This window comes from Oreochromis aureus, linkage group 7 (assembly GCF_013358895.1).
Source record: "Oreochromis aureus strain Israel breed Guangdong linkage group 7, ZZ_aureus, whole genome shotgun sequence".
In the NCBI taxonomy this organism is placed as follows: Eukaryota; Metazoa; Chordata; class Actinopteri; order Cichliformes; family Cichlidae; genus Oreochromis; species Oreochromis aureus.
In genome coordinates this window covers 617,706-634,874 of record NC_052948.1, presented here as the reverse complement: position 1 = coordinate 634,874, position 17,169 = coordinate 617,706, and the positions used below count along the sequence as shown (strand labels likewise).

The 17,169-nt window shown below is 45.8% G+C and overlaps 1 protein-coding gene across 1 annotated transcript in view; it reads left to right on the top strand.

Moving 5' to 3' along the window:
* The window catches only part of si:ch211-212o1.2 (uncharacterized protein LOC492735 homolog), a 48,335-nt gene extending 31,445 nt beyond the window's left edge, over nucleotides 1-16,890 (top strand). The window contains exons 4-6 of the mRNA XM_031748940.2: nucleotides 6,080-6,224; nucleotides 13,448-13,660; nucleotides 16,659-16,890. Coding sequence (XP_031604800.2) covers nucleotides 6,080-6,224; nucleotides 13,448-13,660; nucleotides 16,659-16,780 — 480 coding nt within the window. The 3' untranslated portion in view covers nucleotides 16,781-16,890. The remainder of the gene's footprint in view (nucleotides 1-6,079; nucleotides 6,225-13,447; nucleotides 13,661-16,658) is intronic.
* Nucleotides 16,891-17,169: the final 279 nt, after the last annotated feature.

Here is a 17,169-nt window from a genome sequence, read left to right as displayed (position 1 = left end):
CAGGTTTCTTTGGTTGTTGGTTTTTACAGTTGGAGGCTTTGTTAAAAGTTGGTGTCCTCGCTTTCCTGAGACTGTATCGCCGTGGTAGCAGTCGCACCTCATCCCCACAGCTTTACACTTCCATAGTGACCTGAAGCTTAATGTCACTGTAACACAAAGGGATTTCCCTGTAGACAGTAATGTCCAGTGCACACACACACACACACACGGGGTCACATGTGAACAGTCTCACCTTGAATATTGACGACCTTTCAGCACACAGTGCCCATACAGTACGCACATATTTATGTGGCTGTGTTACAGTAATCCACACACACTCCTCTCAGCCAATTAGAGTAAAGGTTATCCTCATTTCATCCAATTAAAATCAGTATGATCCGGTGCAGCATGCAGATTGGTTCATGTGAACTTTGTTTTGATTAATGGCGTGTGAATTTAGTGAGTGGAAGTGTGGGAGCGTTTCATCTACTGTTCCTTGTATTTATGAATTATTCATATATAAATAATGTGTGAAAAATGGAAGCTGATGTGTGTCTTAAACCTGAAGCATCCCTGTAAGAACCATAGGTATTAATCACACTGTCCCACATGTTATCAGTGCATCATTAATAATAATATGATATTGTTCACAATTTGATTGCAGTTCACACCATTTGTTACTTTGACTGCAAAACTGCAAACACATGGAAACATTTGTTTTATTTACAAATACTTATTATCACAGTTAAATATGACCGCAAACACCAGAATCACACTAATACCTATAATGCCATTTGTAGTACTTTTGTAGTACAAGACAGTATTTGTTGTACTTCACTGATATTATAACGACTTAAAGATTCTAATGTGATTTAAACAACATTATATAAACATGCATACAGCGTGATGCATGCATGTCATTCATTGTTTCCTCGTTCTCTTTCTGAGCTTTGTGTTAAACATGATGACACGTGCAGGCTGTCACACCTCATCACTACAGTGCTGCATTTGTAAACTGTTGTGCTGCAGCTCCTTATTTTTGCATTAAATCTGTGCAAACAGAGGATGGTTAGCCACCAGCTAGTGAGTGTAACAGCTTAGAGGCTGGACGTGTAGAGCACTGTCGTCTATCAGTGCAGTGCACACGAAGGAACGAATGATGTTCATTTTAAATTTATTTAAAATAATCCAGTGTCTGCTTATATTGTTTATAAATACAAGGGGATTATGTATTTAAACATAAATACAGATGTTTGGCTGCAGCCTAAAACCACGAACAGGTACAGATGTTGTTATGTAGTAACATGCAGTACTCACTCAAATGTAACGTGTAAAATGAAATGATGTATAAATGACTGCACAAACACACCAGGAAAAAAACAAAACATGAATTGATTAATTTGCATTGTTGTTGCGTCTAAATCAAATATGTCTCTGCTCAGCAGACTGCTGGGTTTCAGGCTTTAGATTACTGCCAGTACTTCAGTGTAATCTGATTAGCTGCAGTACTGACAGTCTTGACTTTGATGTGATGATTTCTAATGGTTCATGTAATTTGGGCTGTACCTAATGTATGGCTCTATTTTTAGATGCTACCTTAATAATACTTATTTAATATGTGCATTGTACTATCAGATGATGCTGAACAGTAATTTCAGGATCCCTGTGTTACTTGTTGTGTTTGCAGAAGGTATTATTTGGTGTGATGTTTATTTCTAATGTGGCATTTATTGAGGTTTGGGGTAGTTACTGGGACCAAAGGCACAGCAGCAGTCACAGATTTGCATGGTGTGTTGGACACTGTAGGAGACCTCTAATAAAGACTTTAACTGGCAGAGAAGAATGGACCTTTACAGAGAACAGAGGGCTGACAATAGTCTGCTGGAAATAAAGCGTCCACCTCAGCTGTATTTGTGAGGCTGAGAATAAAGCCGGCCCGTGCTCCCGGTTAGCGTTAGTTTGAATATCAAAGACGAGCGTGATTCAGAACACCTGAGGCTAATGGCGGCCGTATTAGAGTGTTAGAAGTTGGCGCCGTCTTTTATTTATGTCTTCTGTTATTTTATTCTGTTTTTGCTGATGTATGTCCAGTTTCCTGTCGCCTCTGCCTGTTATGACCTCTGTAAACACGTGTTGTCTGTACTGTATGTACCGCTGATCTCCAAACTGTTCATCGTGTCTCGTGTCAAATCTGCTCTCACTGCAGGTCATCGAATTCATTCTACACATCTCATGTCACACCTTATATTTCAGACTGTGGGTCGTGTTTTTGTGTCACTGCTGCTCTCCTGCTGATGTTGTGCTCAGGCTGCGAACCAAAACCCTCAAAGGGACTTTTTACTTAAATAATAAAGTTTAAATTAAAATGAAAGCAAATATTTAAAAAAGCAACCCACAGGTAAGTGGGAGTTAATGATACTCTGTAAATGTTTGCATGTTTGAAACAAGTGCTGATTATTTTAATAATGAAGTAGTAAGTAAGCAATCAGATGAGGAACAGAAATGAATTAAAAATTCAAAGGAGGAAAAAAAGTTTTAATTGATTAACTGTTTCTTCTTTGTCAAGGCAGCACGGTGGCACGGTGGTTAGCACTGTTGCCGCACAGCAAGAAGGTCCTGAGTTCAATTCCACCATCAGGCCGGGGTCTTTCTGTGTGGAGTTTGCATGTTCTCCCCGTGTTTGCGTGGGTTCCCTCCGGGTACTCTGGCTTCCTCCCACCGTCCAAAGACCCCCGCGACCCTGAGAAGGGGAAGCGGATGGATGGATGTTTCTTTGTATTTAAACACTTTAAGTCCAAAAATAAATGACTTATAATAATAAACACAGTCATGTCAAATAAAATAAGGGCCACATACAACCTAAACTAAAACATTAAAACAGACTCTGCCTTCTTAGTAAAGCAGTAAAGAGTTCTGACTGCGTCGTATCTCCTGCATGAGATCGTGAGATTACCTGGGTGTGTATTCATGTGTGTGTGTGTTTCTGTGTGTCTTTATATCAACTTTTTTGTTGCAGAAAAGAAAACATTGTGTGGACTATCAGGTCATTAAGTCCAGGCTCAGAGTTTTACTGGTCTGTAGGGCAAAGCTATTTATATAATATACATATATTAATATTTTAATATTTTAAATCTATAAATTAATGTTACTGAAGACTTAAAATAAATGGAGTACACCCCCTTCAGACTCGCGCCTGCTTGCTTTCCCTCCAATAGAAAGTGGGGTTATCATTCATCTGCACACACACGCTTTTATTTGGACTTGTGTAGCTTTAGATTTTTAGACCCAGTCTAAATATCTGTGGGTGGGAGCAGCTGAAGAAGACGTTTTTCTTTAAAACAGGTGGTTTGATTAAAGACTTTTTTCAAATCAAGGTTTTTATGGCAGTTACAGTAACAAGCACTGCTGTTGGATGCTACAGTTAGACTGTGTATCATTAGTGAAACATAGGGCTTCATGTGTTTAGCTAGAAAGTAACAACAGTCGTCACTTACGGAACGCGTCAAAGTCGCTGTCCTAATGGAAACGTAACCCGTGAGTACCCACTGTACTCTGGAGTACATGCATCATATCAGCATTTGGCTTAAAAGAAAAAGAAAATCTGGAGTACAAACTTGTGTATGAACTAAAGGAAAACATGCACACATTCAGAGAGCGCATTATGATGCATGCTTCTGTCCACATCACAGTTGGAATATGTTGTTGTTCAGACAAAATAGGGCGGGAATTATTGCACAAAGTGCACTGCGAGGTTGTTGCTCTCCAGGAGACATTGTGTAACACCAATTTGTTCTTTCTGTGCGTCTACAGAAAGCCTTTTCTCTACTCAGCAGTGCTAAAATTGCAACACTAGTTTAAGAAGTGCTCGACAATTTCCCTGTAGCGTTTCCAACATTTCCTTTAGGAGGCTTTTTGTCGTCATCGTGTCGTTGAGCCTTAATTGACTCAACAAGGATTTAGCAGTCCTCTAATGACACCACTTTGAGGACAAAGTCACGCTCATTAGTTCTCAATGATGCTCGATTCACACTGAAATTTGCCAGATGTGCTTACAGTTTTGGGATATATGTTTTAACATCCTTTCTCCCCATCTATTTCACTTGTGCAGTCATATTTTAAAAGCATTGCTACTTCTGTCCTTGTGTCGTTAACGAACAAATCTCTTTCAAGGCAACTCTCCAGTGAGGCTGATTGGAGCGTTGAAAGAGAGTTAATTGAATGATGTAAGTCGGTTCTTATTTAAAGGACAGAAGGAGGAAAAAAGAGTGCGATATATTAAAGGATGGTAAGGTTGGGCCCAAAAGAGAGAAACTGACAAAAAATACAGCAGATGAGGTTGGAAGGACAAAAAAAGAAGGGGGTGGAAGGGCGTGTCCGTCCAAGCAGTGGGACAGCGGCGGTTGCTGCGATGTGAGCTGGTGATTAACGGATGTCGTGCAAGGCAGGCCGTTAAACGGTGTGGGATTAGAGGACACGCAGCGACCGGTGGCCCGCCGTTAACTGGGAGCGCCCGTGCCGCCCCTCTCGGCACGACCTCTGCGGCTTAGCCGGCCTTTCATCTAGCTGAGGGCTGCGGTGAGAGGAGGGGGACGATGGAAGGGGGGGAGGGGGAAGCAGCGGTAGAGAAGGGAGCTGGGCACGTAATTGTGAGGATATCAACAGATAGTTTCAGCGTTTGCAGTGGCACCTACCGACGACGTCCGCTGATAGGCGTGTGTGATTGTTTCGAGCGGCTAACCCGACAGTAATGAGTTTTCACGCTGATGTTTCCACGGCTGCACACAAACACGCACTCGGATAAATGCGCACTGTGCACAAACGCATGCAAACCTTCCTCTTTTTGCTTTTTCCACACAGGGAAATAAATTACCTTTATCCTCTGTGTGCATGTGGGTGTGTTTCTTTTTGTCCTCTTTTGTGCTTCTGAGATTCAGATTCAGTCTTTCATTTGAGACCCCCATGCTCTCACAGACAGGTGTCTGCCTCTGCACAGTGCTGCTGGGGTTTGCCTGTGTGTGTGTGTGTGTGTGTTCTACAGCACACATTTTTGAATTGGTGGGGTGTCCATGGGTCATTTATGTGTATGAGTGTGTTTGCACAAGTTGACTGCTGTTCTGTGGTTTATTAGGATGCTGGATATGAGCTTTGGGGTTGCACAGGATGCTCGGCACCACAAAGTGTGTGAGTGTGTGTGTGTGTGTGTGTGTATTTGATCTGCATTGGCGTAAAGAGGATAAACATTGTTTTGTGTTGTGGTTTAAAGTGAATTTAAATTCATTAGAGGAATCCAACAATGACTTTCAGCCTGTATGTGCATGTAACTGCAACACCTTTATTTAACACAGACTAGATTGGCTGTTTACCCTGTTCCATTCATTTATGTCCTAATGTCATACTTGTGTTATTAATACACTGTTATCTCAACGTCTGAGCCTCTGAAAATGGTTCATAAATAAAATTAAACCTTTGGATTAAAGATGAAAGTGTGCAGTCCAACCAAATCTTCATTTAAGCTCCACTGCGATTGTGTGCAGAAACAAAATTGCATAAAAATGTCATTGGCCAAAAACGAATGGACTAATTGTAAAATCTCTCTGACTGAATGTGAAAACGAGCAAACGAAAGAAGCCAAAGCGTTTAGGTGACACTGACTCACTCACCGCTGTCTGCACAGCTTTGCAAACATATAAAAAAAGGCAGTTGGTAACTCCCAGCTGCTTTTTCTCGCCCTCATCTTCCTCCATGCTACGCTAGTTCTCCTGCTAGCTGTTGCTAGTTACAAAGTGCATATAGAACCAACATATAACTGAAGTGGATGGATTGGCCCGTAGACTCACTGATATCCAGATTTCTCAGTCAGGATCGGGCGGATGTGCAGCCGCTGAGGCAGGAACAGTGAGTAGAGTCTAGTTTGAGATCTGTGTGGATTACTTTGATTTGGAAAGGCCACCACTTCAGTATTTTTCATTTCATATAAAAATAAGATAATGATGGTTTAAATAAAGTCCTCCCTCAAAAGCCAGTTGTTGTACGAGCAGAAAGTCGTCAGAGCTTAGACTGAGAATAGTTTTTAAAGTTTATTCGTTTCTTTTCTTTGCAGGCATTTCTTCGACCATTCAGGGAGCACCACATCGATCCGACTGCCATCACTCGCCACGACTTTATCGAAACCAATGGCGATAACTGCATGATCCCCATCCTACCGCTGGCTCACATGGCCTACAAGTTCCTCACTTACACACCAGGTAAATCACACATGTGCTTATACATAACCGAGTGCAGAGACACGCAGATTTCTGCACCATTGCAGTCACTGTTTCAGCTGTGGTCTTGTGGCTGGGCGAGTCAGTTTCCTGTAAATATCTACTGGCAGCTGTGGGCATATCTTAGATGTGATAAAGGTTAGTCAATAATGAGAACAGCAGTTCTGTAACTAGTCTGCACGAATTCCACCATCTATCAGAACTGGTGACCTGATGGTCAGTAGGGTCCTTAAAACATGGACGTTGCTGCTGATGGAGGACTTGATGGAGCACGCCATCCCCTAATCTAACTGGTGTTTGTTGTTTAAATCAGTATGAATGTGATGGATAAGCAGAATGTTGGCACGCGTAGTTGTAGTGTCAACAGTAGACTAGAAAGAGCTAGGAGCTCCTTGTCTGTGAAGGTTCTCAGTCATCCAGGTCATCATAGTCAAAGGAGTTTGCAAAGAAAAAGCGTCTGGACTAAACTCAGTGGGAGTGTCCCTCCTTGGGGGGATACTCCCACTGAGTTTAAATCTGGGACTCTCGGCCATTTGACCTTAGAACTGAAGAAGCTTCTCGGATGAGAGGTGAAACGTCTTCAAGCAACTTAAAGAAGTCCAGACGCTTTTTCTTTGCAAACTCCTTTGACTAGGAGCTCCTTCTTCGCTCCATCATATCTTTGTGCCCACTATCTCTGTAGTAGTAATGTCTGAAAACAACCAACAAAAAAGATGAGCATTTCTTCAGTGAAAGAAGAAAGGCAAAACAACGAGTGGCATTTGAGGCTTTCTCCTGGAAAGTCATTTTAGCCCTTCTTTCAGATTGGATGAACCAAATGTTCACCAACCAACCAACTGGCTGGGATTTGTTGATCTGATCAGGTGAAGGAAGCCCAAGATGGACACAGAAAGCTGCTGTTTGGAAACCTCAGTGTGTCATAGCCTTGAATGTTTTTCTTTTGCTTCCTTTGTAGAAAAAAAATCATCACTGTCATTCTTATTATCTTGAGAAGCTTGAGGGTGTAACATTGTAGAGGTTTGAGCTAACTTCCTACAATTAAGCCTCAAACTGGCGATGAAAATGCAAGGACTTCAGAAGGTCAGCTACAGTGTCAAATAGTTTGTAGCTGTGCCTTAGTACTGCAAAGTGCCAGACTAATGGAAGTTAAGGAAAAGCATAGGGCAGGTGATCATGTGCACTGACCTTACAGCTGCAGGGCAAGAGGTGGGAGGGACTGGAGGAGGAAGATCAGCAGGAGAAACTGAGCAAGCTGTTATTGAGGAGGTGACATCTCCACCTGTCATGTCTACACTACAAGTTGAGCTGAAAGGTCACTGATGGGAGGAGCGGAGGGGAGTTGACATCAGTTAGTTGGGTTAAAGGCTAGGTTAGCTATCGTGCTGTGAGGTTAAGCTGCTCCCAAGCATCTAGCACTGTGTATGTCTGATAAAGTGATAAACCGAGGTAGCTGGATAGGAAACGAAAAAACAAAGCGCCAGTGTAAAGTCTGCACTGTACTTCATTCATACATTCAGAGGAAAAGAAATGCATGCACGAAACAAGTCTGTTTCTATTTGGTCAATTTTATTTATACAAATGTATTTATTTATTTATACAACAACAGTCGCCTGTTATTGTAAGGTAGGCCCTACAATAATACATACAGAGGAAAACCGAACAATCATATGACTCCCTATGAGCAAGCACTTTGGTGACAGTGGGAAGGAAAAACTCCCTTTTAACAGGAAGAAACCTCCAGCAGAACCAGGCTCAGGAGGCGGGGCCATCTGCTGTGATTGGTTGGGGTGAGAGAAGGAAGACAGGATAAAGACATGCTGTGGAAGAGAGACAGAGATTAATAACAGATATGATTCGATGCAGAGAGGTCTATTAACACATAGTGAGTGCTACTACTGCTGCTGCTACTACTACTACTGCTGCTGCTACTGCTACTACTGCTGCTACTACTACTACTACTGCTACTACTGCTACTGCTGCTACTACTGCTGCTGCTACTGCTACTACTGCTACTACTGCTGCTGCTACTACTACTACTGCTGCTGCTACTACTGCTGCTGCTACTGCTGCTACTACTGCTACAACTACCATTACTGCTGCTGACTGCTGCTGCTACCACCACCACTGCTGCTGCTGCTACTGCTGACTGCTACAGGCATCATTGCTGCTGCTACAACCAGCCACTACCACCATGTGGCTGCCACCACCACCGCCGCTACCACCACTGCCACTGCCACAGGCTGCTGCTGCCACTGCCACAACAGCTGTGCGACCACTACATGACTGCTGCTACCACCACCGCTGCCACTACCACCACTGACAGCTGCCACCACCACCGCTGCTGCCACCACTACTGCTGCACCGCAACTGCTGCTGCCACTGCTGCTGCCACTGCCACCGCCACCACTGCTACTGCCACCATTACTGCTGCCACCACCACATGCTGCTGTGCTGGCGCCGCTGCCACTGCTGACTACCACTGCTGCCACCACTACACACTGCTGCTGCCACCACCGCTGCTGCCACCACATTACTGCCACCACCGCCGCTGCCACTGCCACCGCTGACTGCCGCTACCACCACCACAACTGCTGCCACCACCACTGCTGCCACCACCACTACTGCTGCTGCCACTGCCGCCACCACTGCCGCTGCCACCACACCACTGCTGTTGCCACTGCTGCACTCACCATGCTGGGCACCACAACCGCTGTTGACACCACTGCTGTTGTACCACATACTGGCTTGCTACCACCACCGCCGCCACTACCACCATTACCGCTGCCACTGCTGCTACCACTGCTGCTGGCACTGCTGCCACTGCCACTGCTGCTGCTGACCACCACTGCTGACACTCACTGGCACCGCTGCTGCTGCTGCTGTGACCACCATTACTGCTGCTGCCACCAGCCACTGCTGCTGCCACCACACCGCTGCCACCACTGCGCTGCCACCGCTACCACTGCCACCGCCACTACCTGCTATTGTACCGCTGTTACCACCGCTGCCACAACGCTGCCACCTGCTACTGCCACTGCCACTGCCACCACCACTACTGCTGCTACTGCTGCTGCTGCCACTGCTGCTGCACTACTGCTGCTGCTGCTGCTGCCACTGCTGCCACTGCTGCTGCTGCTGCCGCTACCACTGCTCACTACCACTACTACTACTATTACTGCTGCCACTACTGCTGCTGCTGCTGCTGCTACTACTACTGCTTACTGCTGCTGCTGCTGCTGCTGCTGCTACTACTACTGCTGCTGACTCACTGCTACTACTACTGCTACTACTACTGCTGCTACTGCTACTGCCACTACTGCTACTACTACTGCTGCTACTGGTACTGCTACTACTACTGCTACTACTACTACCACTACTCCTGCTTCTGGCTGTTACTTTTAGGGATCGCCACAGCACGTCATCCATCTCCATCTTACCATCTTCTTACCTCCTTCCTGTCACACCAACCCTCTGCATAACCTCCTTCACTACATCCATGACTCTGTGCTTGTCTGCTTCTGCCTGGCAGCTCCACATTTAACATCATTTATCCAGTATAGCCCGTATCCCTCCTGTGCACACGTATTCAGTAGGGATGTGTACCGGTATCGGTTCTGACATAAACGGTAGTAACCAGACCGAAAAGCAGCGCACATTTCGGTGCTTTATTTCGGTGCTTTTTTTTTTTTTTCTGAGATGTCATACACTTTGGATTCTACCCAATCATTTTACCTTTCCAAGGATAGTAGGTGTGCCCAGGTACGTACGTTCTTTTAGAGCAGAGCTACAGATTAAAAATGCCCAAGGCAAAACAGTCAAAAGTCTGGCTGTACTTCACAGCAAAAGATGCAAACTCAGCAGCCTGCAACAAGTGCTTTAAGGTGATACTGTGCAAAGGAGCCAACACCTCGAATCTGATGAAAGCGTTTTTTTAAAAGCCGAGAAATGCGCCGTGTTTGATAGCTTGCTGCGAGACCTCACACCGAGCACATCTACTGCGGGTGTGGTGCCTGTTATCGGACCCGGAGTTAGCAACATCCCCCCAAGAACCCAAAGAGTAGAGTCCTGGCCCCTAGCCCTGTCAGTGTAGCAGAAATGATGAGGATGATGATGGCAGCAGCAGCCGTTCTTCTCTGGGCGAGTAGCTTCATGTTGTTCGTGTGTAATTTACATTGAGTAGGCTAACCACGTTATTACATTAATGCATGTAAGGTGAACTAGCAAACACCGTCGTAGTTACATGCGGCTGTCTTCTTGTTTGATGGCAGATGCTCCCTTCACCCTGGCCAAAAAGGCTAAAATGACCAAAGAAAAAGTGGAAAACAGCTGAACATGAGAGGTTTTTGGACAAAGTTTGTGTTCTCCATTCTTTAAGCACCGGTTTGAGCACCGTTTAAGCACCGGAACCGTTTCAAAAGTACCGGTTTGGCACCGGTATCGGATAAAACCTAAACGATACCCATCCCTAGTATTCAGTAGTTTTCCAGTTCTTTCGGGTATCTTGATACGGTGGATTCTCAGAGTATAAACATAAAACTTTGATTTGACGGCCTTTCTTAAACAGTCCTGTGTCATTATTATTTCAGCAGGTGTTTGTGAGGGTCTGGTGTTGATGTGCAAAACATCCCTAACTTTAGCTCTGCTGTGCATGAGTAAAATACATTTTAGTTACTGACAGGATATCAGAGATTAGATGTAAAACTAACCAGAAATGTCAAAAGAAACTAAAGGTTAAAAGTGTTATTGTGTTTGACAGGTGTATCTGTAAAAGATCATCGGTACGTTTAAGGGGAGTCAGACTTTAACAAATCGTCTGAAACCAAAAGAATGAAAATGTTAAAAGTTCAGCTGCTTTTCCACAGGAGGGATCCGTGAATGAGGCGAGAGGGAGGAGAGATTAGAGGCAGCAGCAGTGAGGTCCACTTGTAGGTGACATCCACACCTGTCATGTCACACACCACAGGGAGTCAAGAGGTCACCAAACGGACGCAGTGACATCCACACCTGTCATGTCCGCGCCTTAAGAGGTCGCAGCTAAGCGTTCGAGGCAGAGGGCGAGATCGCACGGAGAAGAGAGGAAGCGAGAGAGCGCGTGGGGGCAGCGGAGGGTCGCGTAGCGGTGAGATGACATCTAAACCTGTCATGTCGAGCTCCTCGCAGCGTCAAGCGGTCACCAGACAAAGACGGAGACAGAGGTAGACGGGGAAATCTGAGAAGCGTGAGGTGACATCTCCAGCTGTCATGTCTGCACTTGAACTGGGGTCAAGAGATTGTAGTTTTCACCAAAGACAAGGGACAAGGCACGGAGACGGACAGAGAGAGGACAGCTGTAAGTCACAGAAAGACCAAGAGCTAGCAGCTGACAAACCAGGCTCACACGTTCATTTCATTAAGGCTGTGCACATCCTCATACTGTTCATGCATTCATTATTGTCAGAAATGTTGTGTGCAGCTGCTTCTGTGTGAGTCCTGACATGTTTGTCAGCTGTCAGCTCAAATCAGTGCTGACTCCGTAAACAGTTTTCAGCTACCGATGACAAAATGCTTTTTATAGGCGAGTGCGTGGCTGCGGTCCACAATCAGGACGTCTAATTAACATTCAGCTGTAGTGTTATCAGTGCATCAGTGTCTGTCGTTGTCTTTGGGTCAGAGTTTTCATCAAAGGGGACGCATGTCCAGCTCCAGTTAGTGTGGGACACCAGGATAGCTTTCCACGAGCGAGCGAGCGAGGCTTGGCGAGGCTGAGATAAACATCTGCCTTTGAGCCGCCCTCCACTTAATCCAACTTTCTTTTGATTGGCTGCTCATTGTAAAACACAATGATTGAGCGTCTATGCCAGGGGTGGGGGAACGCCAGGCCTCGAGGGCCGGTGTTCTGCAGGTTTTAGATGTGTCCTTGATCCATCACAGCTGATTTAAATAGCTAAATTAGCTCCTCAGCATGTTTTGAAGTTCCAGAGGCCTGCTAATGAACTAATCATTTGATTCAGGTGTGGTGACCCGGGGTGAGATCTAAAACCTGCAGGACACCGGCCCTCGAGGACTAACGTTCCCTACCCCTGGTCTATGCTCACAGAGCTGTGCGCCTGACCAGATTAAGTGTATCCAACCGTGCTGACATCCCAGAGGGCCAAGAAAGAAAAAAAAAGACATTGCTAACCCATTTCTGTGATTTATGTAGTGTTGTCACTCTGAGTCAGCATCAGATACTTTTAATATTGTCCTTTACTTCCAAAAGCTGCACTGAAAGCTGTTTTTTTTTCCTTTGTAGCACCACAAAGAATAACTGAAACTCTTCAACATCGTGTTGTAGATGCACGGCTCATTAAACGTTAAAATGTGAAATCAAAATGCACATTCTTACAGTTCTCACTGAGAGGAGAGATTCAGAGGTTTCCAGTAGTTTTACTGGTCTGCTCCTGACATCAGACTGGGCTGCACGTGGAGTTTTACACTCTCGGTGTAGAGTGTGATATTCAGAATAAAGATGGTCGACTGTCATATAACATCTCAGCTAATGTCTGCTGTTTGATGGTGACTCTGGTCCTGTTAGAGTTCAGGCTGAGAATAAATAAATGGGACTCTCATTCCCTGTAAAGCAGCAGATGTTTGCAGGTTACCTCTCACTTGGTGCAAATTAACATCACACCAGATATTTCTCAATAAAAGTACTCCATATTTTTGTCCTCACTCGTCCCATTGGTTGACAGCTTTCAGTGACCTTTTATTGTGTTTCACTGTGACTTTGTGTTAGCTTCGTTCCCCAGCCTTTGTCTGAGTATGCAAAGCCAGCAGTGCTCGGTTCGCTCCCTCCATACCTGTGCAGGTGTGACGTGTATCCTGAGCCTGAGAAGTTCATTCATAGTTACGTTTAAACACCAGCATGAACTTAGGTGCTCAGTAAAGAACAGGAAACATGGCCTCGTATCCTTCTTTGAGTGTAGACTGTTTACTTCCTTACCCCGACCTAATGCCTGCATCAGTTGATGTCAGATGAGCGATCGTCTGATTGGAAACATCATGCTAACCATTGCTAACATCTTCTTTAGATAAAGTATGTTTCTTCCTCTCCTTTCAGGCTCTTCATCTCTCCGAGGTTCAGCACCTCTGTGGGAGCCCTGCTCCTTCATTACACTGAACACTTTGATCAATTGTTCCATTAACTTTCCCTCGTCTTGTTCCTTTGTGTTTGTGTCACCTTTCAGAGGCCTTGCTGGAATCCTACCCCTGGGATTGCTACGTCTTCGCCCTGGCGGTTTTCGTCACGCTAACCAATCAGATTCACAAGTGGAGCCACTCCTACTTTGGCCTCCCGCGATGGGTCACGCTGCTCCAGGACTGGCATCTGGTGTTGCCACGGAAACACCACCGCATCCACCACGTGTCGCCGCACGAGACGTATTACTGCATTACCACCGGTATGATGCTGAGCTCAGAGGCGCAGACGTGACTACAGCTGTCTTATGACAGGATGGTCACTCGTGTGTCCACTCAGTGTGACGATTCCAGACCCTTAATGAAGTTATCTTAGTGTAGTGCAGTGGAATCAGCTCGTTTCTCTATCAGGCTGTCAGATATAAGATGTGAGGTTTGTCTTATAAATGAGAGATTATGGAGCAAGGATCAGTGTAAAAACATCCTCCACTGTTGTTAGGACGTCCGGCCCCAGATTTCCTGTTATTCACAAACCTGCCGTCCTTCCAGCAGCGTGGGATACATGCTGAATGGATAGTAACACACTTTGAAAGAGCTGTCATCAGCTCTAAACCTGGACTGTACAGTCTGCTTATGTTTGCATGTAAGTGACATCGTCCGTGTGTGTGAGCGAGCTCGGCCTCCTTGTGCACCGAAGAACCGATCATGTGACACCAGACAACCAAACCCCTGAATAATGTTCCTCTCTTTATTTTTACATCTATCAGCAAACCCAAACCTTCCTCGTCACCCTCGACTGTTTGTCAGTGCGACTGGTGTGGGCGGCCATCTTAGATCGCCATCATTGAAGCTGCAGAATAATTTCCCGTGCAGCTCTCTGCAGATTCGGATGAAATGGCGGATGCGTCTGTGTGATTCTTATAAATAACTAAAAGAAAGTGTTTGCGTGCGCGTGGCTCTGCAGAGACACGAGGCCTCGCTCACTGATTCAGTATTCTGCCTGCATCTGGGTGAGAGGGGGAGAGAGGGGAGGATACTCGAGGGGGGATTCAGCTTGTACATCACCCTGCGCCCCAGTGGATGACAGATGTGAGTGTGGGTGAGCTGAGGGGGATGGCAGACTTGTGTGTCTGTACACACACACTGTATACATCTGCATACTCGAGCATCTGTGTACTAGTGTCTTTGACCTTCTCTTTGGTTTCTAACCTGTGTGTGTGTGTGTGTGTGTGTGTGTGTGTGTGTGTGTGTGGTGGGCTGGTGGGGTGGAGGGGCCCACGGGGGACGGCGATGGCCCCCCGCTCCCCGAGCCCGGCTGCCTGGGCCTGGCTTGGATTCCGCTGGGGCTCGCCTAGCTGCCTTTGTGCTCGCCACCGGCTGACAATCCCCATGTATATTTAATGCTAACCTGCTGTCTGTTCTAACAAATAGGACTTCACAGGCGGGGGGGGCTGAGGACAGGGGAGGAACAGGGGGAGAGGGTGGGTAGGAGGCAGGGATTTGGAGGAATAAAAAAGGAGCAGTGTGTGGTGAACGAAGACATCGAGCGAGAGACGGCGGAGAGTGAAATCAAACACAACCTCTGGCTGCTTTAACGTCTTCCAGCCGAGAGAAGGTCACCGCAGGGACGCACGTGCACGCATCCCTGCAGCTATTGCACGAACCCTATGCAAACACATCACACAAGTGCAGCATAAGTACCGTACCACACAACGCCCGTGTGGGTCTTTGTGCTGTCTTCATGCCTCTGTGCGATCGACTTATTAGAGTTTAGATACGAGTTTGTGTCTTTGGCTGAAATGATGAAGTGGATTTGATCTCAGATGTCACGGGACTGTGTGCACTCTGCATAGGCATGTACATTGTTTCACAGCAGTCACGTGTATTCACAGACTGTACAGTCATGCATGCATTCATACTACGTGTACTTTGACCTGCATCCATCTGTTGCATAATAGTCTAGAAAACATTCACAGTTGTTCAAATTCTGTAAACGGCACAAGAGTGACGACACTGTAGGTATGAGTGAGCACGTGTTTCCACGTGTTAATAGGACTAAACATGTTCAAACCTTCACCCCTGTAAATGTAGTCAGTGCATAATCAGATCAGAGGGGGGCAGGAAATTACACGTGGAGGTAAAAGAAGGAAACAAAGAACCTAAAAAGACAATTTTTGTCATTTGAACTTGGCTACTGCCACTACTCAGTAGTTCTTCAGGCTTGACACCCACTCACCGGACACATAATTAGGTAAATGGTAAATGGACTGCTTGCTGTATACAGCTGGCATCAGTCCTCTTTTGCCCTCTAAACTGCCCTAATACTTCGTGTGGTCGTATCTGCTGCTGTAGACCATCTACCTCAGGGTTCACATGGTGTGCTTTCAGCGATGCTCTTCTGCATATTTTGGTTGCAATCGGTGATTATTTGAGTTACTGTGGCCGTCCTGCCTCAGCTTGAAGCAGCCTGGCCACTCTCCACTGACCTCTGACCTCCAAAAGTCATTTATTTCTTGAAAACTGCTGCTGACTGGATGCTTTCACTGTTTCAGGCCATTCTCTGTAAACCCTAGAGATGGCTCTGTGGGAAAATCCCAGCAGATCAGCAGTTTGTGAAACAGAGTAGCACATCTGCTCAGAGTCACTTGGATCACTCTTTCTTATGCACAGTTTGAACTGGAGCGTTTTGTCTCCGTCTAAAAGATGCTGCCGTGTGATTGGGTGATTAGATATCTGTGTTAACAAACAGAAGAACAGGTGTACCTAACAAGGTGGTCGCTGAGTGCAGCTGTCAGTAACAGGAACTGGATTGGGTATTTGGGCTATTTTAAAGAAGAACGACGATGGAGATCGACTCAGTTTTTGGACTGCGGGGTTCAGGACCTTTGCACGAGATCGTTTTTCAGTCTGAGGCGTGGCTCCTGGAGATGTCCTGATTGGAGAACTTCTGGGTTGATCCTGATACTAGCAGTTAAAACCATTTAATGATCCACAGGGATGCAGACAGCAAAGACAGCCCACACAGTGTGGAAATAATTAGCCAGAACAAAATGAATGTGACAACACTTACACATCGGCTGCTGCAGTTCACACCTGCCATCTTATTTGCACGTAGTGGTCAACCCGGCCAAGAAGTGAACAGGCCCGGTCAAATACATATCTGTGATACTAACATCCCTTCTCTGTCTTGCCGCTGTTTGCTTTTATCATTTTACGTCTTGCACTGTAATTGTTTCCTCCCCTCGTTTCCATCCTTCCCAGGTTGGTGCAACTATCCGCTGGACCAGCTGGGCTTTTGGAGATCCATGGAGAGATTAATCGAACAGCTGACTGGGCAGAAACCTCGATCGGACGACCTGGCATGGGCAAAGAAAACCGACTGAAGAACAAATACACAAAGGGTTGAATGGAGGGATGGGCATGCAAATGAAAATGTACACAAATAGGAATGAATGGGGAAAACAGACAAATGCATATAAATGTAACTCCTGTCTCTGTGCTTATCGCTTCTTTACTGAAGAGCAAACACTGAAAGAATCTGCAAACAAACACAACCACGGGATTCGTATACACGTTGGAGTCTGTATTTTAACAAGCTTTGAACATAGACAGTGAGGTCATCAGTAGACTAGCACGCGCCGCTGTAACAGCCAATCATCTTGTGCGTTTGTAAGCCTGTGTGAGCAACGCGGCGTGCTGGTGTGTAGGAGGTTTCTGGAGGTTGGGCTCTCCAGGAGTGACACCACGTTGCCTGTCGCAGGCACCACGCACA